Source organism: Galendromus occidentalis, unplaced genomic scaffold (assembly GCF_000255335.2).
Source record: "Galendromus occidentalis unplaced genomic scaffold, Mocc_1.1 scf7180000076694, whole genome shotgun sequence".
Classification (NCBI taxonomy): Eukaryota; Metazoa; Arthropoda; class Arachnida; order Mesostigmata; family Phytoseiidae; genus Galendromus; species Galendromus occidentalis.
The window spans coordinates 188,654-215,239 of record NW_003804683.1 but is presented as its reverse complement, the minus strand read 5'-3'; the positions used below and the strand labels follow the sequence as shown (position 1 = coordinate 215,239).

At 50.9% G+C, this 26,586-nt stretch overlaps 1 protein-coding gene across 1 annotated transcript; it reads right to left on the bottom strand.

Moving 5' to 3' along the window:
* On the bottom strand, positions 1-25,896 carry LOC100907213 (proteoglycan 4). The gene is made up of 7 exons (XM_018638177.1): positions 25,864-25,896; positions 25,520-25,656; positions 21,747-23,317; positions 14,636-14,781; positions 5,810-5,845; positions 4,295-4,414; positions 1-231 (listed from the first exon to the last, which is right to left on the bottom strand). Exons 1-7 carry the CDS (start codon positions 25,894-25,896, stop codon positions 1-3), a joined length of 2,274 nt encoding a protein of 757 aa, XP_018493693.1.
* Positions 25,897-26,586: the final 690 nt, after the last annotated feature.

Here is a 26,586-nt window from a genome sequence, read left to right as displayed (position 1 = left end):
TCAGCGTTTTCTGTCGGCTTTTAACGTCAAAGCTCTCTCTTCAACGAAGTGCTCTACAGTGTCGATCATGACGTGACATTCCTCGCTGCGCAACAGTCTTCGGAGTTTGCTCAAGTAATTCCGGACCTGGAGCACTTGCTCGTCTGCGCCCATGGTTTTGTACTTTTTCAGCAGCTGGTCGCGTTTCTCGTCGCGACGGCGGTACTGTTCGAGCTGATCCTCGAGTTTGTCCTGTGGATGGAGGAGAAATTCTAGCTTAGAGCGTTGTTCGATGATTCGGCGAGACTCTAGGAGGAAGCTCTAGAGCGCGAGGCGGCCGAGTCTGGTTATCGCTGAGACGAAGCATTCAGAACTACGGCCTCACTGGAGCTGTTCACTATCGGAATGACCCGCATGGAGGCATTTGCGGCCAGGCGTCTCGTGAGACTTCTCTCTCGCAGGGAAATTCGTCCCATCTCGCCGATGATGTCCGGAAACAACGTTCGACTTCGCTTTGACCCATTCGAATGCGCGCGAGGACACCCAGTCTCCTCTCACGTGTGAGACAAGTTCTAATCTGCGATATTCGTCGTGATTGCCACGCAACAGGGAAACCATCTCGTCTGGGGTGGGCCCTGATCTATTTTCGAGTTACGTGAGAACGGAAAGCATCAAAATAAATAGACACCTCGGGCCCGCATGCTTCACTTCATGGCAGTGCGGCTAATTTTGCTGCCAATTTGATTTGGTGGTGGTTCAGCAAAGAAATAATAATTACACGTAGTCGACCACAGTGTCGATAGCGATCAATCAATAGAGCAAAATTCGATCACTTAATCGATGAAATTTCATAGGAGAGGTGCCGAGTAAATATAAAATCGTGGAAACTCGCTCAATAATTCACTGGAGATCAATCACAGCACTGATTCTCGCAAGAAGTCGGATCAACGCAACGTCCCCCAATTATCTGCGAGGAGGAACTTTTCGCGCTCGGTCTTCCGTCGGGATGCACCAGAATCAGCGCGGTCGGACTGGACGAGCGAAGCGAAGTTCTTCTCTCACGAAAAATACAAGCTAGGTCCCCGGAATGAGAAAACGTGCTCTCGACAGTAGGGTTTCTCGGGCGGCTCCGATCGCCTACCTAAAAGCCCGTCGGGCGCTCTTCCCTCGTGATACACGTGGGACGTAGTCACCGTCAGCAGTCATTGTTCGTTCATTTTCTTTTCGGTGACGCCGTCCGCATACTTGCTGCCGGTGCCAGTACTTGTTGTTATTGTTGTTTCTGTTGGCGTCGACGCTGGTGGTATCTTGTGGGTCAGATATGAAGCCCCAGAACAGTATTCTGAGCTGCCATTTCGTTTCATCACTGGTATCGCTTCTGTTTTTAACTTCAGTCTTCTGCAGTTCCTCGGGAGTAGCGCACAATGGAAAGGAGAAATGGAAGACTATTCTTCCACCGTTGGTCTTATCGCTGTGCCTCCCGATCCCGTCTCGCTTTCCCTACGCGCTGAACGTCGGATGGACAACGCTGAGAGGGCCCGAGAGATAAAGAGGAAAAAACACGGAATGACGAGCGGCATAGTAGCTCGAAACTAATGTAATCAGCCATAACAATGCTGCAGCCGCCGTTGTCGGTGGCGCAACGAGTCGACATACACGTAAAAAAAAAATGCACAAAAATCTCCGCAATCATAATGATCAGCAGGCCGAGCACCGTGTCTCACGTCGAATGGGTGTGTTATTATATTTTTGAGCAACATGATTCGAGGCCCACAGCCGTTGAGTCAGTGTCACGCGGTGCTCTATGAGTTCTGGATTACGGTCCGGTGCTTGTCTCGCCGTCTTCCGCACGTGAATATTGGCCGTCATTTTGTTTCAACAACAATCATTCGTCGTCCGAGCCAACATCGTCCGGGGAGACAGTTCACGCATGATCCGTTCAAGCTCAGCGGAGGCATAAACAAACGCTCGCTGCCGGAACGAATCGACAAGAAATATCTGGGTCGGCAAAGCGAGCCTAGGTTACTAGGACTGGTCGAAAGAATTCTCGTCGCATCGCGCCGTTCCGATACCGACATTCTGACGGTTTCTGCCGTTTCCGATTCCACAGCGACCTGATTCTAACTCATCCCCGAGCATTATTTCTAGAATTCTGGCATCGAATTCCCCTTTGACTGGAAAGATAGCGCCGAAAACCGAAAACAATCGCGGAATTCCCTTCCTATGGCGGCATGGGGCGGGTCGCAGCTCCAAACTCCTCGAAACTCCTTGATGAAGTCCGGTACTGGCGACTTGGAGCCTTGAGGTACTCGGGAACTATGCCGCTGAGTCCGGGTAGCCGAAATCTCGCCGCGCGTATTCGACGTCGATTTCTGCAATTTTCGAAAGCCCGATACCCCTCGTAGATGACATGGTTCCGAGCACGCGATCCCACTTGTTCCGGGGTGCGGAAAACTCGGACCTGCAGTTCGTGATATCATACAAATAATGGCAGGAAGTCATCGCTCCCAATTGGCCCAGGTGAAATGTTCTCAGGATCTGCATACAATGAGCCCGGCGAGGGAAAGGTCGAGAACATTCGAAGGATGGAGGTAGGAATCACTTGAGGGATAGCATGCCGTGAGTGGACGGTGGAATTGTCTTGCGGTCGGAACAGCAGTTCGACCGTGCATTAGGAATTCGGAAGTTGTCAAAGGGGAGCGATGTTTTCGCGTGTTCCCTCGCGACGGCGATGGGAATTTCTGCGCGTCAACGACGAGTGTTGCCTGTAATGGTTGCTCGAGGTCTTCGACGCCGCACGCAGAAGCTGGTCCACGATCAACAAACCGCGAAATAACGCAGCGATTTGCAAATAATAAACATCGAAAGAGCCAAAACAGAAACACTTAGACGCACGCACCCGGATGAAGCGTGCAGCGCTGGAATCGATCGGAGAAAACCCGAGGAACTTCTATGCGGAGGTCAGATCGTATCCGGAGGGGTGATTTCGAGGTCTCTGCATTGTTTCTTTTGCACAAAAAACGTGGGCGTGGTGAGCCCGTCAGCGTGGCTACTCGGAGGCAGTATCCAGTGGGCATACGATCTTACAATTAGGGTAATTTTTTCGAAGTACCAGGGACTGTATGAGAGACCTGGAGTAGGAGACTGTCGCCGATGGGTCGTCACATTCGTTCGTCATATTTCTCAGACAGGTTCCGAACTCCGAGCAGAAGCGCCAGCAGGGCTCCTTCTCTAGAACTCTGCGATATGTCCAGTAGTATCAAGATCAAGACTGCTTTAAGCGAAGCGCTGCGGCCTAATAAGTGGAGCAAGAACTAAACATGAACAAGACCCCGGCTGGACACGAACAAGAGCAACAACTTTAACAACTATAACATTCACGGCGACGACAACATTCACGACTGAATTGCGACGGAAAGCACTGCAGCCACGATGTTGTCCGATTCCATTCCGCTGGACAAGCGGTAAGCGATGGCGCCGATGTCGCGACGTCGTGTTTTTCGTCGTACCGTCGTCTATCGGCTTCTATGTAGTTGGAACAACTGACGGAGACGGTTGCGGACATTTGTCTACTTTATCATTCTTAAAGTCAACAAAATGACGCGGAGCGAGCTCGCTGTATATGCGACGAGCCGCTCACTTGTGCGCTCGCTCACTCACTCAAAACAAAGGCGTCAATGTCTCAATTGTCGTTGCTCTGGACCGAACCGCCGACCGAAGCTTCTTCCGCAAGAGCGTAATTTTGCATTTGACCACTTCATCATGTTCCCCCTAATATTACCCTTGGCCGTGAGATCCACTCAGGGTTAGAGCTTCTTGAGAGCGCTCATAAAGACAGGGGAAACATGAATACTGCATTCTTCGGACGGATCGGGAGGAGGAATTCCGCTTCGAATCAATCGGCGAGGGAGAGCGAGAGCTCTTCGAGCTGATACACGATGAATGTATGAGTTCCCCGGGAATTTCTCGACTGTTGATAGCTTAATGGCCGGCGGCTAAGATTCGGCCAGAAGCATGTTGAGACTTTCGATCAGAGTCCCTTGGCCGAGAAACAACAGCACCTGTCTGACTGATTTTTTCCGGCTCGAGTCGATGTCTCGCGAATTGTACAAAGCTATTCGCTCTCATTGAGAATTCAATCGAAATTCCACGCGGGCCGGGAACAGAACACAACATTCTGGTCGGCTCGATTAAGGGAAGCGCGGGAAAATGAGAGGTCGGAAAATTTCGATCATTTCCCCACCTCTTATTTGAGTGTCCTAACACCTCCGAGTGTCCGCGGAGGATCTGCGAAGGAAGTGGAATCGAAACTTACGTTAATTTGCTTCAGATGATTGTTTTCGGCCAGCAGCTGCAGCAATTGCTGATGAAGAAATCCGGACCCGTTATTCGAGAAGTTTGAAGAGCAGGACGACGTGTTTAGTTGCGTCGTCGACTGTAAATCAAAAACAAAGCCATCTTTGAGATTTACGTAGTCTCGGTTTCGTAATATCTGCGGTGTAGCGAAGTCCTAAGAGATTCACCCGCTCAAGCCCTATCGTCTGGGTCGCCTTGTTTGTCGGAGACGTATGAAAAGTTTCTGTGGAGCACCGGGACTTACGACATCACAAAAACAAGGGCTATCAGAAAGCTCTATGCGCAGCTCCATGAACAAGAGCTATGAGGAATCATTCAAAAACGACCTTGTATGTTGAAACTTCAAGTGCCTCGTAATTTAATTTGTCAGTCGTCTCCTTTGGAAGACTTGAAAAGATCCTCTGACACTGTGTCTGAACACATTCGTGTTTCGCAACTCGAAGACATTCTTCCAATCTATCTTGAGAACATTCTTCTAATTCAGTGGGGAACATGTTTCAGGAAATCATCCATTGTAATGCCAAGGGATTGGTTTCAAGCTCCTATCCGAGAGCATATATTCGTTCCGGAGACTTGATTTCGCGGCTCCCAGGAAGCGGTCAATAATTGCGCTGTGACAGTTCGCTCTCAGTTCGCTGATTTTGAGTGATGGTTTGTCCTCGAAGAAGAGGGTGTTCTCTTTTGGAGTTACGCCACAAACGATTCTTTGTTTTTTATTCGAGCCGCTCTGCTTTGCGACATTTCGGGAAGGGGAATTCATGAAACTGCTCTCATTCTAAAGAAACACACAACCGCGGACGGAACCGGGCGACGCCGACGTAGGAGCTGAGGGTTTGACACAAAACCTTTGTCGACCGAGACAACAGAATAAGTTCAGGAATTCAACGAAATGAAAATAGCTTTTTTGTCTCCGGACTGAATTCCGAATCCTGCGGGAGCATCCTCAACAGACGCTATTTCAATGCTTTCGGGTCTCTAGGCTACATGAACCAATTCGAATGAACGGTCTACTTTCTCGCGGCCGGACAATCCAGACAACTCTGATTGTCGATGAGGATCTTTATTTAGGCATCAGCTGATTCCCGGATAACAGCCACTCACGGAGCTCTTCATCCACCTATCAACCCGTTCGATTCGACGTTCCATCATCATGAAGATGTTCTAGGACACAAACTTGCGTGATTCTGGATACGTGCCCAAATGAGTGAATATATGTACTTCGATACTTATAACGTTCTAACGGCGGCACTGTTATCGGACATCGTCCTGTTCCTGCGGAGTCGCTTTGGACCTTCATTTTTTTATGTGATGATCTCGCTGTCGTCTCGTCAGTTATTCATCGGAAATCTTGAAAGCCCAAAAAAGATACCCTCCCCAGAGCTCCGTATAGCGGAACTTTCTCGCTATACGCTCTATTTTCCTCTCATAATGGAAACACAAGCAACAATTCTTTCGGATCTCCAATCGAACTAACCTTCTTGTCTTCGGCCGGTGCTGAGGGAGCTGAAGTCTGGAACAGACGGAAAAGTCTCATTAGTTAGTGTCAGAATCTTCGGTATCGATGCAGATGAGAAGTTCGCAAGGAGAGGGCGCGTCGGAGTTCCGAGTTTGGACTGCTCGGACAATATTAGGTACTATTCTCTCAGCGACCAGACGAGCATCGCGTTTGCCGTGTTCGATCGTACTTCTCCGATTCTGTATTAGATTGATTCGATGGGAACGATTTCTAGCCGTTCAGCGAATCGATTATTATTCATCACTCCGATTACTCATGGGCTGATTGATGGGATTGAAAATTGACGTCGGTCATCTGCCTCGGCGATGTATTTGCGTGTGGCGATAATGACCAAGGGAATAGAGACATGATCGTTGCATAATTTGAATAAATTTATAATCTTGTACGTTTCGACGCTGTCCGCTCGAATTCCACAACGAGAGTCGAGCAAGGCCAGCGAACTCTGTGGGCTTTCGACTTCGGTCGACTTTGCTCAAGACGCAATTTTTCTCTCGACAACCACGCGCCGCGCCAATCCCGAGGACTCGAAATGCATTACTCTGGCCATAAATATTCGACTCGTCCCGGACTACATTTTCGCGTCCGGACTCAGCGATTTCGAATGCGAGCGCCGCTCATTTGAGAAGTAACTTCTGTTCGCTTCCACGAACGCAGAAATTTCCGCTGTGGGCGGGGTATCCGAAGATGAGTCGCGTTCTCCTCCACTCGTGTCAACTGATGATTCGTTGTCGCTGCTGACCATCCGCCGGAATTGTTTCAAATTCACATGCCCGTACCCTGCTGCGTGGGCATGAGCGCATCGACCTAAGGGTTCCGAAGGGATGTCGTGCAAGGACTGGATACGTAACTCGGGACAGGTCGATTCAGAGCAAATTTTGCGAGCCCGCTCCCGAGGGAGTTTTACCTCGCTGCGCCAACTCTCAGGGAAAGCCTGAAGGCTCCTTCCGAGATCCGCGCGTAGACTCCTCGAGTTACGCCCCGGGGAGCATTAGATCGAGTCTAGTTCCTCGACGCCGAATCATTATTGATCGGAGTGGCAAGCGAGTCTCATGAGTTCTCTGTGACCGATCAGGAAGAGAAGGTAGAGTTGGAAGTACCCCGAAGAAGTTCAAAGAATTCTCAAGGCGGAGTCACCTGCTCTACGGGAAAATCAGGGAGAAGAGCTCGCTATAAAGGCATTTCTCCGCACTCTCTTCCTCTCCAAGATCCAATTATGTGGAAGCAATTTTACGCGCGGAGTTCCTTCATCTTCTCGATTCCCTCTTCTTTTTCGCTTGATACGAAAGCGTCGCAGAAGAGCCGAGCCGTCCGTTCGGCAGCCACTGTGGGATAACTGGAGGATTCTCTCCGCGAAGCTTCACCGGATTCCACGTATGAGAAGACGCACCGTTTTTCAGCGGCTCAACTTGAACTTGGGCTTTCATTGGTTCGTTCCCTCGCTCGCTCATTCATCTGAGCTAGAGGAAGTTGGTGTGTTCAACTAGCATGAAATTCTGGGCCGGCGCTAAGACGTCTTAGCGCCGCGCCGGTGGCGGCGTGGGAGATTTCGCGTCGAGGCTCCCTATCTTACGTAACAAGCGCGAGCACTGAGCAACTGAAACGCCCGAACTCCTACACCGACGAACAAAGCAACGGATGCAGAAAATTTGACAGACAAACGAAGTGACCGGTCCTATGCCGAAGAGCGTCTCGGAAAGTCTTCAAATTCGAGCGGACGTGCTGCCCTCCCACCAAAAATTCAAGGTGGCTCACTGGTGTCAGAGACTCCGGTCGTGAGCCAAGCGTCCAATTATTCCGCCTTCGTAGGTTATCTCATATGTGCGGCTGGCATGAAACTCCATCGCCGGCTCATTCGGATTTCGGTATCACTTCTCCACTCTACGAAGATGCGCGAGGGAACATAAATATTCGGAATCGTCTCAAGGTTCGGACTGGAAATCCTCCTCCCTCAGAGGGGAGCGGTCGGTGAGAATCAGATTATGGAATGGCCGTTATGAAAAAAGCAATTTCCAGCGGGGGTTCCGTCTGTTCCAATATTGCCTTCAGGTTTCCCCATCCGCCTTTGTTTTGATCGAGTGATTTATATATATGGTGAGCGAGTCCAACGTATTCTCTGTTCCCCGATTTAATCAGCAAGACCATAAATCGATCAGTTCACCGAATCACTTGTTAATCGAGAATTGTGGCTGACGTGCGACAGGCGCTGCCAGCTGGTTGCCGTTTTCCCCGGCAAGAAGAGAGGTGATGGCGCACTTTTTCCCCTTCCAGTCTTCAGTTTTTTTTCGAAGATCGCCTCAAAATCTATTATTTGCGCGACACGTCGCCGCTGAACGCACCGCTTGCTTTGGAGGGTGCCCTTATATATTCTCTAGACTAAACGGAACGTTTTTATATGTTTTCCTGCTCCTCCAGTTTTTTTTCTCCTGTTTGAGTTTGCCCGGGTGAATCACCGGTTTGCTTCTCCGACGGGTGAGGAACCGATCCCACCGATCTTGTGATTCGGTGTGCACAATGACTTTTCCCCCACAGAGACAGCGGAAAGAATGCGAAGGGAGGCGTTTTTCTGGAACATTCCGCTCCACTTGAAGCGCATTTACTCTGAGACTCTTCGGAATACCATCGATGTGACTTCATTCACGGCCGGAGAAGACAAAGTCGTTCTTCCAAGAACCGGAGCTCTCACCCGTCGTTGAGCGAGACTATGGCTCTTGATGATGTGTTTGTCTGCGAAAATTGAGAAAAAGCGGCGTACTTTCAGACCGGTGGATCGGCGTACCTGGATCCAATGAACGACTGATAGGTGGGCCGGCAGATCGATCATCGAAGATTGTCGAGGAGCCTTCGTCGCACAGCTCATGTGCAGGTCAGATCTGCCGAGCTCCGAGGGCCTGATGATCTGCTTTGGGCTGAGCCGACATTCTCCTCGTTTTGTTTTTAATTTGCAGGAGGATAGGGCCGTGCACCTGCGCTATCGTCGTTCCTTGCCTCTTCTGTCTTTTGTTTTGTTGTTTTAAGTTGCTCACTAGAGCTTCATTTACCACCCGGGAGCACAGTCGTCGGCTCGCGAGCAAGGCCCGAGCAAGCCCCAGAGTCAAGCAGAGCTGAAAAAATAGCTCGAGATACGCGACGACGACTTCGGCACCGGCCAACAGACGAACGCGCCAACAGAAGATGCTTTCGACGATGGCGGTTAATTTTGAAAATTTGTCCAAGTGAGCCCGCACGACCACCCGGTCGGTCATCCAATGCTCGACGTCATCGACGGACGGGCTGCCTGCCTGAGAGACGACGCCGACGCTGAGGGCTCAGCAAACAGTACAAGTACCGATTCCGATTGGTCTCGATGATGCGATCATCATCATTGACATCGTTCTATCATCTTCTATTCTGGTGTTCTATTTCGGGTGTTCGCCTTATTCCGGTAATCTTCGCTGAACGATCTACGGGAACGGTGCACTTCGTCGCTCTATCGGGGGTGGAGGATGATCCCGCGCCTGACATCGGCGGCCCCTCGAAAATCGACCCGCTCGACGGTCGGTCGGCTGTCTAAATACCGGCGTAGATAATACGACTCTGGATTTCTTAGCGAGGAGTGAAAAATTCGCAAGATTCAAGATATGTTCTTCGACAGTCGATGAAGATTTACGAGGCCTGAATGACGATGAAAGATCGAGCGGGGCTTCTCATTTGAGCTACGCAAGATTGGCAGATTGATTGCCGCTCAGATATGTACCGTACGCAGGTAAGGATTGATCGAAACATAGGTTTCCATGGAGGTGAGCCGATGCCTTGCTGTTCCCCTGGCGGTTGCATCGATCGGAACTCGCTCTCTAGAACATTGTTCTACGAAACAAGGACATAGAACTTATCGCGAGCTTTAGATCGGCCCACGCCCTCTTCTGTTATGGCTCAATAACGAGAACGATTCTGCTTCTCAAAAATAACCGCAGTCCGCAGCTTTAGGGGCATTCTCCATCATTTGATTCGTGATTTCCATCATTAAGATCTTTGCGGATTGTGCAACGGCAATTTTCGCGATTTGAATAGAAAAAGAAACTTCTGTGAATGAACGCGATCTTGTTCGTGGGTGCGATATATCCCGTAGCGGAGTGACGTCATCAAAGGTCACTCATCAGATCCGAATCTCTTCTAGGGCATTTTTGCGCGAGACTCTTTCCCTTCACACATTCAAGAAGCTGGGCTCTCGGATGGTGGACCCTGTCCAAAGCTCAGATTCATTGGCCTCTGATTGAATCGGTCACTTTCTGCTCCGACACACTTGACTTTCAGATTTCGTCGCTTAAGATTTCCTACGTTTTTCGGTGCCGACTCAATGCGGGACGATGAACCAGTGCAGTTTGAGTAGCTGGTGAGGGTCGGTGGTTTTCGAAAAGCGTCGTGTCCACTCGGTGTGGACGCTACCGTGGGAAGCGACCGCTCCAACTCCACAACTTCAACGATGCGGCGGCAGAAGTTTTCGTATAGAAGACGAAACGAAAGGGAAGAAGGCTCGGACGCTAACGAGCGTCCGTCTATTCGCAGTGGACACACCGACGGACTCCGTTTACGATTTCGTACTTTATCGTAAAGGGAGCGTCGATGGCCGCAGGTGCCGTCCGCAGCGACTACCTGCACCAGGTCTGCTCAGGGTCGGCTCGGGTCGATGGTTGGCGGGCTCCACAAACTCTTCATGTAAGTGAGCGGAAAATTTGAAAAAAAGGAAGGAAAAAGTAACTGTCTCGCGATGGAGAAAGCACCGCAGCTGCTGGGTAGGGCATCCATCGACTTGTTGGCTCGTTTGTTCCTCATCCTTCTTCGTCTCCGTCGAATGAAGCTTGATCCAAGCCAGCCCACAACTTGAGTCGATTGTTGCAAGGAGTGGTGGGATATTTTCTTGGCTATTTGACGCTCAGCGACAAATCTTTCCCGCTATAGCTCCGACTCATGATCAATCCATCAAACCGGAGGAAATCGCGATACTATTGTCTCGTTTGGGTCACTCTATCTGAGGGGAAGTTTCGTCCCGGACTGATTCCCCCCTGATCTCCCCCGGGAATCAGGGAATCTCTCCGCTAATCTCGAGATCCGAGAATTCCACTGAAGGGTAAGCTCCGGTGAGTATCATCAGACGAAATCTTCTTCGCGTTCTTATCTTTGGAGCGGATTCTAGCTTCTCGAAGAGTCTCAAGTCCCAAACTCGCGACGAATGTTCAGTTTGGCCCGAAAACGTCAAAGAGTCGAGAACAGTGCGCCCATTGAGACTACCAGAACACTTGTCTGACCGCTGACCGGGCCGGCTTCCCATAATACCAAAAGACAACAACAACGCCGATAGCGGCGACAAAAGCCACCACCAGCGCTCGAAGAGACAGACAATGATCTCAATAGTGCCCACAGACAGAACAGGGTCGGCCACTGGAAAGTCGCTGCTATCAAAATCTGCATCGTCGCGTCGTCGGCTCGAAAACGACGTCAAATCTCGACGAACGAGCCAGGATCACAGGATCCGTTTCTCGCCGCGTGTGGCATCCAGACCACCACGGCTACCGGTACTACTGGAATCGATAGAGGCAGCACCAGCTGCTCTAGCGCAATTCTGATGATCGGAAAAATACTCTCAACCCTTCAAAAAGCCACAGAAGCCGCAGAAGACGAGCGAGCCATGTGGAAGCAGAGGTCGAAAAAGTTCCTGCCTCTAATACTACGAGCGATGTAATCTTCGGCAGAGCCTGCGGATGCACCTCCTGTGGAGTCTGATGTATTCCAGATAGCATCCGAATGAATCAATCGAGCCACCGAGCATTCATTGGACATCGATCGATTGATCGGTCGCCTGATCGTTTGCTTCTAATTCTGGAAACTGGGCGCGTACGTCTCCGAACAGCATCCACCCGAGCGTGGAAACAGCCAACGTAGGTAACCAACAATGAGCTACGACCACGGAATCAGCGGGGTCTCCACCCTTGCGTGCAGGCTTCTCCAGTTCCCTGGACAACCCTGGGCCCTTCCAACAGGGACATTGGAGTGGACGTCGATTCGACGGCCCGAAGAAGCGTGATAGAGCGGGTCAATTCTCCCCCGTCCCGAATTAAAATTACCTGCGGAATATCAGCGCTGAATAGCATCAGCTAGCTTTTCGGGAGTGCAGCATTTGTGTCGGGAAGAGTCGGAATTCGCGGTAGGAAGAGAGCAGTGGAAAACAGCATCAGCGAGGGGGGACAAAAAAATATGTGGAAAGTCAATTTTCGCGATGAGAAAAAATGAATTCAAACCCTCGGAATGGCATGGGACTCTCAAGATTTCGTTCGGAAAAAATCGCTCAAAAAATTCGGGAATCTTCGTTTCCACCCGATGTCAACGCCGGCTAGCCGAGATTTTGTTTCTTAACGGCACAATTCGACAATCAGCTCGGGCGATTTCTTCACTCATAACGAATATTCCGCGCATCATATTCGGCGATTTTCGTTTCCGCAGAATACTCGACCCATTCATATGGAGCATAATCAAAGGCCTTGTCATAGGGCACGGATGGCGAGAATCGGGGTGGGAGGGTGAAGGTGCCTTCTCGGGCTAACTGCGCGCTTTCGGTGAGGTGAACGAGTCAGCTCCCTTCATTCGGGCACAATCGCAACACGAGAGCCCGAATCCTCGCTGAGGAGAGTCAGCCACACACGACGTCACGGAACGCACCGTGGCATCACGACAAGAACATCTCGATCTAATAAGCGGCCGGCCTCAAGGGTCACTCAGCGCCTGAACTTATTCGAGTTGAGCTGCAATACCATGATCGGTATGATCGGCTCGCTCCTGACGTACCCAATTTCGCCGCTTCTGCAGCACCTGGCAAGCGAGCCGGTGGTCTGACATGATTACCTCTTCGATTTCCTCGCTTCTCAGTTCTTTTTTCTTACCTAAGCCCGATTCTCGAGGATGTTCCATTTTCAGAGTATCCCGATGACATCATCGCGAGAAGCTTCGTGCCTCTCGCGAGGGAAGCTCGAATGCTCGATACCGTAAGAGGGTCCCGGATTTTTTCGCAATCGCGTTGACGGCAATAGAGCAGATGAGCCCTATCTACCCAGCGGATCTATGGTGTCGCAGAAAAAGCACGGAAGATGCGCTGATTCAAATTGAGTAATGACCGACGAACAATATGGAAACAATAGACCTTCGCGGACGACTCTTATCGCTCGGAGAAGAAACCACCGTGGTGGTCTGAACTCGTTTCCGTTGCTTTAGTGACAACGACGCAGAGAATCTAACCGCGAAACGATAATGATGACTGAAACTTGAAGATGAAAACATTACGGACTTGTTACAGACAGCTACGAGAGGGGGTTCTATAAGAAATCCAAGCCGATTCGCCAGGCGAGGGAGGACCTCCGCGTTAGGTAGATCCGCCCCACGCATTCAGATGGTGACGGCGGCCCCACGCACCTGATGGAGGAGGGCAGACAACGTAATTGACGTCTACAAGAACGATCTATGAGATCGCGCGGCCACAGGTATTCTCAGTCGATCCCACTTTATCATTACCGTACAATGCTGGCTTATTTTTGACTTCGAGCAAAACCTGGGTAGCTCGAAGGACCGGGCAAAAAAATGGACTCCAACGAGATACGGTCGGGGAAACGACTCAATGCGTCCTGACAAACCGCTGGGATAATCATATCTTTTACGTGACAGCTACATACATACATGGACAGACTCCGGGTCGGCTGTGGCGACGGCGAAGCGATAGGATGAGGAGAAAAAACGATGAAAAACGACAGAAATTCAAAAGGAAAAGAGGCTTTCCATTTTGAAAGTGTCTTGACCAACGGTTCGCAATGCGTAAGGAGAACATCGCTGGTGAAGATATCTGTGTTGGTCTGTTTCTTCGTTCCGCAATTCAAGAATAAACTTTGCGTTTGTGAGCGCTTAGGTCGATGCTTGGAAAAGCTCTGGGACGATTTCTTGTATTTCCCTCCGAAATAGACGAGAGACGGATCGGGGGAGGAGGACTTCTCCTCCTAGCCGTTCTTGAGAATCCGGGAACTCGTAGTTCGCGGAAAATTGATTCCGAAGAGACCATCCCAACTCCAAGCCAGCCGTTCTTTGGAAGAGCAGCTCCGGCGGACCTCTGGAGCGAACGATAACTCGGGCAAGATATCTTTTGGAAGAGTTATCAATCCTCGGCATCAGCTGAAGAGGTTACCCCCCATTCCCTACCCGCCACCCCCCTCTGAGGTGATTCCGCTCCAGCCCGCTCTGGAGGAAGCGGTCTTCTTTGCACTCACGTCCTTCGTCGCGCGACGGCCAAAATCGTGATCGAGGGTTCGAAGTTGTCCATGCCTAATGTAGGCTATTCCGATCGGCTCATACATTCTCCGCTGATTTGACGAACACGACATCGTCATTCACTCAATCGTCTGTCTCTTTTTACATCGACGTAGACCCGGCTTCGAGACGGGGATCAATAAAGGGAGGTAGAAGCGAAAAAAAAAGAGAAAGAACTGCATTTGGTCTTTCTGGCATGCTTGATAACCCGGACTAGCCGAGACGACGACCACCGGGCGAGTTTTTGCGTAGAGATAGGTTTTTGTTGCGCTGACAGATTTTCTCGAGCGTCTGTAGCCGGAGAAATTCGAGTGCATTTCATTTGAGCTATCGAAAGCGGCACGTCCTGTCAGAATTTCCACGAATATGCATCAAGCGTCGGAATTGTTTCCCCCTCGGACCCCGCATCGATACGATCCCATTCAGAAACAAAAGCCGCGAGGGACGGAAGGCAAAATCACCCACCTGTTCTTTGACGCGTTCGGGTCTTTTGACGTCGCCTTGCGAACCTTTGCGATATTTTCCTTTCGATTCTTTCGAGACGGGAGCAGCGATGAAGTTGGTTTGGCTCAGATATTTCTTAACTCCGGTGCGACGGGTTATCCTCGGGTCTGAAAATGAAAGACGTTAGGTTCTGGACGATAGTTCATCCCCATGATCTCTGGACTGACATAATTAACTAATTGATTCGCTTCTGCCGTCGCCTTCATCGACATCCCAATCGACGTTGTTGACATCATTACCGTCATCGTCTCGTTTCTGAAGCATCACGTCCCAGTCGTTGCTTTAGTTAACCGATGAGGAGACTCTGGAGCGACTCGCGCCGCCGCCGGGACTGAATGTAGTCCTGGATGCAGATAGGGACGAGCCTCCAACATAAATGGGAGGGCAGAAACACAGGAATTCGGAGCAATCGTAATAATATACGGATACCGTTTACGGTTTTTGCATCCTCGACGCGTATCATCGTATCAAACTTCGGAGCGAAGTCTTTCGATACCATCCCCGCTGTGCCGACCGCTACCGTGGTCGTCGGTCGTCGTCGTGTCCATCTCCGAAGACATCGTCAACAAATTGGCTTCGCTCGGAGTCGAGCAGCCATTACCTCTGGGATTAATGAGCTCCGAATTAAACGCAATGATTCCATTCTTGATGTACCTCTCTGACAAAGAGGCGAGCTGAATCCGAGCGAACCGTTTGAACGAGTCCGGTCGCGCGGCATTCATACGAAAAGGGTGCTTGACACCTCAATAATGATCGTTCGACGTTCGTTTTTCGTAATTGACTTGACGTCTGCGTTTTATCTAGCCAGATTTATTGTATGTATTTGTGCTTAATCTCAGAGTCTGAAGAACTATGTTGGCTCAACCGAACCGACATGAAAGAGCGGAGATGTACAACGAATTGGTTTCCTGTTTGTCAGGTTGAAAAAGAGCAACCGTGCTTCGGACTTCGAAGATATTCGCGCATTACCGTGTGGGAATCATAACAATAGCCACGCATCCTGTCCACTTTTCCCACCACCCACAGTTGTTCTCATGATCTCGCTCACAGTCACACAGACCGATGGATGGATGGACAAACGGACAGGCGGATCGAGGTAAGCTTCAAGTAGCTCGGTGAGAACTAGAGGAAGTGAGGGGCCTCCTCATCTGAGGAGGTGGTGGTCTTAGCCGATCGCTCGGCTTCGCTTTGAGTGAGCAGGTTCGGTGCCTCAATTTCAGGCGCTCAGATCAAGGCGTACGTCTGGTCAAGAAGACATTAGCTGCTGCCACCGCCGCCGCCCATCTGGGGAGGAGGGGGGTTTAAGAACTGACAGGAAACTTCAGCAGTGTAGCGACCGAAACAAGCGAGCCGGCCACCTGATGGTCTCTTGTCGTGATTGGGGCCTCGATTAGCTGATTGCCGACCAGATACGAACATCGACTTTGTTGTTGCGACTCGCAACAACGTCAACAACGGCTACACCGAGAACCACGCTCGAAGAGCAAAGAACCATGCATGCGAAATCAAAACGGAGCGACGAAACAAGGGTGAATGGTACGGCACGATTGCAAGAAGTTGCCACGATGTCAAAACCCGCGGTGGTGCTCATCTCGACGCTTTCTTTCGGATAGAACAAAGTGGAGGAAGACGATGACCACAACTGTGAAGGGCTTGGTGTGATGCCGCCGCTTTTATCGAGCTAGCTATATATGACCGCATCAAGTGACTTGAGTCTTTTTCGTATTCATGATTTCAAACCATGACCTCGAGTGCTTGTCTCGATACCACCACGAGACGTAGGTACGTGGGGAAAACTCGAGAAGGAACGCATAAGGATCGAATGGGACGGTGAATGAGAGCGCGCCGGGGGATAACGAAACGACGAGCGTAGAGACGACGGACCATCCAAGCGGGTAGCGCTGTCGAAAGTTTCGGAAGAGCTGTGGATGACTTCACAGTATGTTTTTCTCTTTCGGAACAAAAAGCAATTCCCAGACATGCTCGTGTAAACCATTGTGGTATTGCGTAGCGGGTGACTCGAGCACCGAATCCGATTCCCGAAAACATTCGAAGTCCGTGAAAAGTCATGTACCACCATACCGACCATGGACTAAGGATCGAATGATCGAGTCATCGAGACGGCGAAGGAAGAGGCCCGGAACCTCAGGGATCTCAGGAGGTTGAGGCAGTCGGACTCTCTTCCTCGGTGGTGAACTCCGGAAATAGCTCGAGTACTGCCGGAAAGTATACCGTTGGATGCGGACGCCCCTCGCTCAGTTAGTGTTGCCGAAGGACGAGAATATTCTCTCAGACCCAACATACACCACGAATGACTTATCTCGGGTCGGCATCTCTCGATATAGGATTCTTTCTTATGGACGTGCGGCAAGGAAGCGATCGAGGGGGAACGTCAGCAGAAAAAAAATCGACGGAAAGAAAGGGAGGGAGGGACGGACAGGCGGAGTATCCGGCCCAAATAATCTACGCGAAACACTTAGTTTAAATGGCGATGCATCATCGACGGCCCACGCACACGAAGCGCGGTAATTGTTAACAAGTTATCTCTGAGTCAATACCGCCTTCGACAAAAAGGGACCGCCGGCGGATCGCTGTTCTTGTGGTGTCTGCCGCTGTCGATGGTCTTGTTGCCATGCTGAGCAATTTACCGGTTGCAACGCTGCGAAACTTCGACGCCCGACCGTTATGGCCTTATACTTTTCTGGTACTTATCGTTTAATTCTCTCTCTGTCCGAAAGAGACTGTAATCGCGGCTATGATGGATGCCCGTGATCGGTAAGACCCATTACGGAACGAGACTTCTATTCGTCATCGAATCCCTAGTCAGCCCCAGATCCGAAACCGAATGGGAGCATCCTAGACTAAAGAAAAGGGGGGGGGAGTCCGCGTGAACGAGCGGGGATCTCGCGAAAGCTCTGAATGCGATGCGCCTCTAGAAGCTCAGAGCCGGAATAGTCCTCTGAAAGGGGATCTGGGGCGGACGATGGCCGACGATATTCGTCCTCGCGCCGCGGTCGATTTTTCCCTCAGCAATGCCAATTATTAGATGTTCAGCTTTTAATTTTAGCTGCGTCCGAAAGCGGTCTCATAGCGCATTGTTTCTGTGCTTGTGTCGTTTGGAGAAGGGAGCGTATATGAGTTATGTCCCTTTGTGGATGCCACTCCCAGACGATGCTTCCTTCGAGCCAAGCCTTTCTCGACCTGCCTCAGGCTTCGAAAAGAAGAGGCTTTCTTCGTTGCCGGCTCGCTCGCTTTCTGTAAGTCGAATTGAAGTACGTACGTCGGCCGATCGATCCGTCAGTCGTGTGGACTGAACGGAGTCCGGCGCAACCCTCAACCCCTTTCATCGAGGGAAGCAGCGAAGAAGCGGAGAGTTCTTTATTGTGTAGCAGGATCACGCTCTAGGAGATAAACGTCTGAGGAGGCGGACTCAGTCAGATAGAAGCCTGAGAGACCGTGGAGTGAAATGCGCGAGCACGGAGAGCGAGCGACATCAAAGATTTATTGTGGACGCAGCCTTCAATACTGATCGCTCTTTAAACGCAACGGATTACGTGCTTCTCCCGCTCTGTGGTTTCCATTGTTTTCCACGTCGTGACTTAGAGTTGCTTTCCGACGGAAGAAAACGGGGACAGAATTCCAGAAAAAGAGCTTTGCTCCCGACGGAAAACCGGATTGCGCGTCTGATCGTACGCCTCTCCGTAAGGATTTGGTCTTCCTGTGCCTTGATCAAACAACGAATATTAACCCGCTCAGGATTCGAAAAAGAAAACATTAAGCGGCACTCGACAAATCCTGAGCGGTTGTGCAGCGCGTTGTTTGCTCTACCATTTTTTCATCTTCGCCTTCCTCTCTTCCCGCGTTTTCTCGGCGTGCGGAGGTCAGAAGTTTACAGAAAAGACGAAAATTAAACAAATTCAAAAGTGGTCTTAGCCGAAACGGAACGGAGAGCGATTCAAAGTTCACTGGCATTCAGTCCGCTCGCTTGTTGCTCAGCTCGCTGGCTCGCTCGGCTCACCGGTTATTTGCTAGATGTGGAGAAGGGGGACTTTCTCCCCATTTCGGACGCCGACGCCGGTCTACGCTCGTATAGCAACGACTTCGGTCATTCAGCAACGATTTCTTGTTGACGAACTCAAGGCCTCAAGGATATGAATGACATCTCCTCGAGTTTTTCTGGCGTCCTTCTGCGTCCCGAGCTCTTCTTATCTGTTCTTCTTATTCAGAGAGTAAGCTTCTTAAGCTCCGAAAAAAGGCACTTCATAATCATTGGAAGCAAGAAGAGCCGTCCAGCCGGTCAAGCTTCACGAGCGGAGTCTCGCAGACAAAACAAATGTCCACACAAACAGACGGTCAGCCAGTCAGATCGAGCGACGGGTCGACTGAGTGAATGAATGAGCGGAATGCCCGAATATCAACAGGTACAGACGTAAATGTTTCCAGTTTTTCTTCTATACTTAATTCTCCTTGTTCACGGATGACTGAACGGAAGAGGGAACATTTTTCAACAATGCCACCGCGACCGCAGGTAAGAAAACCGACCGCCGTTGAGGCATGGCTAGACGCCAAAGTTCCGATCCGTAGCTACGCTCTACGAAAACGACCATGACGACAAGCACGATGGCCAACGGCTCCAGAAATTCGAGCTACAGAGTCAACAGCACGGCGCTCTGGCTACGGTCCCGGTGGTGCTAGAGCCCATGCTTGGCTGAGCTCCGCGACTCGCGTCCGAGTCACGGTATTCTCAATGGCTGGCAGCTCAAGATGCTCAGGCGGAGAACGAAGGAGACGAAATGAAGCAGGAGGCAGGCAGGCAGGCAGTCAGTCTGGTGTCAAGCGACAGTGGACGTGGTCAACGTTGCGTGCGATGTGCCACCCGTTCAACGCGCGTTCTGAAAATCTTCTGAAAACGTCTCCGGGAGCCGAGGGGAAAACACGATGTCGGATTGTGATGGAGCAGGTGAAATTGACGGTGGTATTCATTTCCTCACTCATTCACTCTGACAGAATGCAGAATTGATACAAATAATAGTTCCCGCGGATTGTGTTCCCTTTGCTCGTGACTGTCACGAATGAACGAGCCGAGAAAAAATACCCGAAAGCTCACTCATTTTTTCCGCTCAAATGATGGAAAACCGTTCCGTCGGTTCATTTCCGAGAGCTCCGACGACACCGTTACTCAATGTCTCCACTTTTTCACGGGTAGATAATTTTTCTTTTTCGACGCTTCTATTTTGCGCGAGTATGAGTCGTTGAACTTGAGGTCTCTCCCATCTATCTTGGACACTATCTCCTTCTGTGAGTTATTACGAGAGCCTCGGGATTATTCGAAGCACTCCCGAAACTCGACTGCGATGGTTTAGCGACGGGGAACGATTACGGGAACTGTACAGATCCCGGGGACCTTTGTTTGCATCCGAGGGGAATTCTGCGGAATCCCATGAGGCCACAGATGATCCGCGAACGATGAATGCGAAAAAACTCCCGCGGGCTTCCATCTCGGCGAAAGGTTCTCAACTCATTCCAGTACTGAGCGGACATGAGAGGAAACGACCCGAGCAGAAGAGTCTGACACAGAAGCAGAAGCGTCTACGGGAGCCGTGACGGCAGCAAAAATGGAAACGAAGGAGAAAACGAGCGTTTCGTCAAAAATTTTCAGAGTTGCATCACGGGACAAGGCAAATCGTCCACAGAAATGGATTTTCTGTGGTGGCAACGGTCGCGCTGGTGGTGTTAGTATTATCGAGCCGCAACGACGGCGCCGCTCTTTTGTGACCAAGTTTCCGAGCACAAATGGACGACGAGAGAGAAAAGTAGAAGAACACCAAAGAAAACATGCACGGCTCCGGCGACTGAGCTGACCGTGAGCGACGATTGGAAGCGGGACCGTCAAACCGAAACAGAAACGAAAAGTTCGCACCGGACACGACATCCCGCACGAAAAAAACTAGCCAGTGACCGCAACACGGCGACAATTCGCAATAATTAACAATCGACAGTCAATCTTCAGCGAGCAGCGGTTCCAGGCCGCTTCTTTCATCGGTGGTCGAGGTCTGCCTTTCGGAGCAATTCGGAAACAAAAGTCCGACTCGGAAAACGCCCTTGTTGCCCGAAAGAACGAATTTTCGACTGCTGGAAGGATGAGTCGCTTCATTCGTTCAATTCAAGCGGCAACTTGTTCAAAACGCTAAAGTCGTTCCAATAGCAGACCGAAGTCATTCCGAAGGCTTTCGGATTGCTGCCGAAGTCGAGTAGCTCCAGTCGGAGCACGAGCAATGTTCCGCTGACGAACACGAAACGCGACAGCTCGCTTCTTTTTTTCTATCTCTTCTCATGGCGTAAGTCAATCTTAGGCGTTTCGTCAAAATTGAAAACATGGATTGATCACCGTGGCATGCGAATCGTCTACATCATTGATTCGCTAAGCTAGCTATCAAGCTAGCTAGCTAGCGAGAAAACTCCATCCATCGGTCAATTTTGCCCGACGCTCACTCTCAAGTCTTCTTCACTGGCGAAAAATCGAAGTTTGTCTTTCTTTGGAGACTCGAGCTTCTGCTTCGGGTCTGATCTTTCGACGACGAGCTTCCGAGCCTAATTCCTCGGATCACGCGAAGCTTTCGTCGAGAATTATTCGACAGGATCATCCGACATGACCATATACTTCAAGCAGGAGCAGTATCTCGATTCGTGCACGGAAGGGTGAGATAAATGCTTCTAATAGGTGGATTTACGGCTTTGTCGTCGAATTCCGGAAGACGTTCACCGCAGTACGAGTATTTAATCTGTGGTGGGAAATCACCGTCGCTCGACAAATACAAGCGATAAAGTCGAAAATGAACCGCCATAAAGTGAAGTTCCATAAAAGGGAACATACGCGAGCGGGCTGTTTCGTGTGAGGATACTATGAGAGCCCGCGTAACTGAGCGTAGACGTGGCTCAGCCAGTCTGGTAAACGTTTTGCTGTCGCGTCGATGAAATTTCGAGATTCGTTCTTCTCGATCGACACGAAGAGGGGTATCACCACCGATAGAGCTCTCCGATATTCGAAAACAGAGCTTAATCCGGGACTCACCAGGTGCCTTGCGTCGAGTTGTGCGTCCAGACTTGGAACTGCTGACGGATCCGCAGCTCCTCCGGCGTCGCCTTTTCTCCATGGAGCCGCTCCCACTGCACTCGCTGATGCTTCCTTCCTTAACTCCGACCTCTTTGATGTATTGAATGCCGTTGATGTACTCCGGCTCAGGGAAACGGTCTCGGTTTCTGGGAGCGGGTAGCGGTTCGCTCACAGGCTCCGGCGGACAAGGAGGCGGTTTGTACTTGATCGCCACCACCTGGGGGGTATCCGCAGGGTCTGCGGTTTCGGTAATCTTTGGAACGGCAGCTAGGTTTTCACAGTTTCCGAAGCTCGAATGAGACTCGTTGTCGGTCGCCGAACTCCCGGAGGAGATTCCCGACTCGTAATCGCGTTCTACCGGCGACTTGGTTTCGGTCTTAGGTTCTGCCTCGGCGGAAACCGCCTCGAGAACCGTCTGGACCTCCGCTTTCGTAATCGTTGGTGTCTGAACGTTGTTGTTGAGCCTTCGGAAGTTCGTCTTGATGTATTTTCGGAGAGCGCGAGGCGGCATGACGTAATGTTTCTCGAATTCGTTACTCGTGTGGAAAACGATCTGCCGTTGGTATTCCTCGTTGGTCTGAGGGTCCCTGTAGTTCTGAGGAGAGGTCACCAAAGCGTGCTGCAGGTCGGATTGGCTGGCGCTCGACTTGGTCGAAAGTTTCCGACTCTGTTCCAGCTCGTTGATGGACGTCAACGATGCCGACTTTTTGAGAATCCCTGGCAGAGTTCGTTCGTCTGTGGCTTCGACGCTGGACGTCATTCGCGGCAGTGTTTGGCCCCTCTGTTCCAAGCTCGGCGTCGATTGATCGGTCAGAGTCTTTGGATTGTTTTTCTTGAAGCGGGGTAGACTGAATGACCACAATCGTCGACTCGCTTTCGCTTTGTCCGACTCAGCGATCGGCGACGATGACGACGACGAAGAAGACGACATGTCGTCTTGGAAGGAGCGCGCACCCTGGGAGAGACTTCTGGACAGCGACTTTGAGTCGGGCGTCGATCGAGGAGTATCGGAAGTCGCGCAGCTGTCGGGACTGTAGCTTCTGACACTGTCATCGAAACTGACGAATTTCTCCTGGACTCTCGCGGGAAGAATCTGCGAATTCGCCATCGGATGTTGGATCTTCGGACTTCGGGTGACGCCGTTCTGGGAAGCGCCGGATGTCGCTCGGATCGAAGGAGTCGAGGGCAGCATCGGTACAGCGGTGGCCGTCGTCATCTTCTCGCTGGGCTCGGAGGCTAGAAGATGGAGACTTTTATTCTCCGTCACAGGCTGCTGCGCGCGGATCTCGCTGAAGCGGGTTTGAGCTGCGACTGGATGACTCGGCGGTACGGCTGCAGGCGGAAGAGGACGGGAAGGTTGCGGGGGAGGCCGTCGCGAAGGCAGCGGCACGATGCGAGGCACGTCACGCGTAGGCGGAGGCATTTCTGGCCTCGAGGGAATCCTCGGGGGCTCCCTCAGCTGGAGGTTGTTGTAAATCAACGGGCAGGTCTGCCCGTCGGCGCCTCGAATCAGACGTATATCAGCGTGTCTGGGGAATGAGAAAGAAAGGAATTATAATAAATTGAGTCGACAGACGATACTCGAAACCGCTGATCGACGATTCGGCTGGCCAGAGGATCAACTCATCCCTGTGAATGACAATTTTCTTCGCCGAGCTGATTATAATAATCAGTTTGACGCAGTTCGATCTGCCCCCGACGCGAGCGGCTTTCCACGCTCTAGTTTTTAAAAGAATCAGGGTGAATTCAAAATTCCGCGAAGTAGATAGAATGGATCTGTTTCGCCTCCCGGGATCGCCCTAATTCGTTTTATGTTTATTATTGAATTATCATCCCGATTGATTGGAGTTTGTCGAATTAATAGGGGCTGGGAGGAATGATTCAATACCATCTTTCGATTTCTACCAAGCGGAACCGCGAAAGAGAAGACGAATTCTCGCTGCTGACAGGCGTCAGATCTATCGCTTTGATGTCCGAGGAGGCGGGTCGGATCACGACTCCGTGTCCAATTAAAGCTTTCCAGAACTTCTGACTGTGCCCAGATTCTGCGGGGACCGGCTTACGCGATCCCGAATCAGACTTCGGCGAGATCCGGGTTTCCGGAGAAGAGATTCTCGGAAACCTGGAAATCTCGTGTGATCCACTTCATCGGACTCTGGTCCGCCGAATTCAACAGCCGAGCTGTCACCCGCGTCGGCGTCGTGCGAATAACGCGTTCTCGACAGCAGGATCGAAATCTGAAGCGAATTCTGAAGGGAACACAATGGACGTTGGAGCCGCCGTCATCGAATGAGAAATTCTGTCACACGGCAGACGGACACGATAATGAACAAGAACACCGTGATCATGATGGTGATGATCTGCAACCTTTGTCCGCGCGAGGTGGGTGGCGATCGCTTCGTGTCTACCCGTCGCGAGCTGCCCGGCGAGGTAGTAAGGTCCGCTCGTCGACGTCTGCTCCGCGTCGGAAAGTCGACGGACCCCAGCGAGCCATCGAGCGACTGTCAGCAGTGTATTACCGATCGTTAATCACTAATTGCGAACGATGGAGAATAGTCGAACTCCTTGTCGGTCGCGATGGTTCCATCTCGCAAGGAACAAAGACATCATTTAGACTGAGTCATCGAGAACATGGCCCACTGAACGCTTTAGCGTACTGGCCGGACGAGTCGCGAACGTCGTTCGGTACGTTAACCGCGGAGGGAGATTGTTTGACCATTACTGAATGATTGCTCTCACCGTCATCATAGAGCACCATGACAGATGATTAACTAGCTCTGGTCGATGGAAGTCCCGTGTACCGACCCAATTGTCGATCTCTGTTTCTCTTACTTTTAGAGTGAATGGGGAGCATTCCGACCTCCCTCTTGGGTTCAAGGAGCAGGTTCACATCATGTGTACGGATATCCTTCATTGGGAAGGAGGCTTGGAGGTATGGAGCGAAAGCCTGGCAGAACGGCGTCCTACCTGACTGTCCTCCGAGTAGGAAAGCTCAATCCGAATGACCAATTCCTCTAAATGCAGTGCGTCAAGGAATTTTTCTAGGTCGTCCTAATTCTCCAAGCCTGGAGATCAAATCATTTTTCCCCAAGCAGTCGAGAATCGAGTTCATGGCACCCCAGGGAATGGAATTCGGACGAGTAAAAAATTGTGAAAAATGAGGGAAAAATTCAAATCGCGCACATTCCGATGCCACGGCCTGCACGCGAGAGAAAAATTCTCCATTCCACTGCATCATCACAACACGGCAGAGGAAAGCGCTGCTGTCTGCGATTCTGGGAGTGCTTGATTTATCTCATTCTCTTCTGCGAAGGAAGATGCTTCGCTAAGCCGAGCCGGAGCGAACTATCCCGGGGAAGAGTATGGAGTCGTCAAGTCTCCCTCCTCTTGGGTCTACTAGTCAACGCGCCTACGTAGCTCGGGGGTAGGTTGATCCGAGCGAATCCGCGTGCAACCGAACAGAGGAACAAGCGAACTTTTATCAGTTTTGTTGATAGTACAATAATTCTCGTGTCGGCGTAACAACTGACTTCGACTCGACGCAGTCCGTATTCGAATCGGCGCTCGCCAAAAACCGCGAACGTCTGACTAATCGCATTATCGTCGTCACTGTCGTAGTCTTTGTTGTCGTCGTCATCACAACCACCGGCGCCGTCATCACCACCACCGGCATCGTGAGCATCATTGTGATCGGGGAAGAATGGAGTTAATCTCCTTCTGTTGCTTCTTACCTTTCATCGTAGAGACTCTTGTAGGAATTTCCAAGAATGGGCTCTGAATTCCGTTGCGGCTGAAGTGCCACATGCTGAGGTCCGCCCAACTGATTGGGGCTTCGGGTTATGAAGTGATGAGCTTGCGACGTCATGTCCTGTAACGAGAAATATCCGATGAAACAAGTCTGTCTTCGCCGCTCAAGAAAACCGACAAGCGATCTGTTATGAAGCCTCAGAGAGAGGATTGATTGATCCACGGGTTTTTTAATTTCTCCGACTTCCTTGATCACCCCTATTGAGATAAGTTCCTCTCTTCCAAAGGTCCCGAGTAGAACACGCTATTCGGTATTGACAGTTCTCACCCTGCCCCCTCCCCGTACCAGGTTCCAAATCATGTCGTTCCCTCCGATTTTATCAGAAGTCTTCTCTTCGGATTTCTGCTTCCGCTCACTGACAGTGATTGGAGACAGTCGTGGAGCCAAGCCAGGGCATGGCATCGGATTTCGCGTAACATGAGCGCAGTTTTAGAGAAAAAACGTCACGACCGCCTTTGAGCTGATCCCTCCTCTGAGGTATGCCCGACGCTCTCCTTTCTTCTGGATCAGATAGGAAGGGGGAATCATATCTGGCAACCGGAGATCTCCTCATGAAGTGGCAAATCTTCCGCTCGGTTTTTCCTTTTCTCATTGCGGGGAGATCTGAAGGTTTCCGCCCGTTCCAGCGTCACGCGAGCGTACTCGCCGATGTCTGACAAGTGTCTCACGGAATTACGACAGGATGCCGCATTCGGGAACAAGTGAGACTTCTCCTGCCACATGTCGTGGCGTTGCGATGCCCGTAAATGCTAGTGCCTGGTGGCGTTCCCGCGCGATTCGAAGCGCACCGTGGAAGAAGTCATCATGGAAACGTCAGGAAGCTGACCACAATGTTCGGAAGAACACTTCCGATGTCTTCAGAGAAACACACAATTTTCTCCTCTTGTTCATTTTCTTTTTTCCAATTTATTTCTCGCCGTCGCCGCTGACGTTGCCTATGTTTTCGGCTCAAGCCACACATTGTCGCCGGGACGGCTTCTACCGTGAGAC

Bases quoted from the DNA above. Each gene is read 5' to 3' on its own strand.
- LOC100907213 (XM_018638177.1), bottom strand. From the start codon at position 25,896: ATGATTTGGAACCTGGTACGGGGAGGGGGCAGG. The intron at 25,657-25,863 runs GTGAGAACTGTC...TTCTCGTTACAG, and splicing joins TGGTACGGGGAGGGGGCAGG to GACATGACGTCGCAAGCTCA. The intron at 5,846-14,635 runs GTGGGTGATTTT...CGTCTGTTCCAG, and splicing joins CCGAACGCGTCAAAGAACAG to ACTTCAGCTCCCTCAGCACC.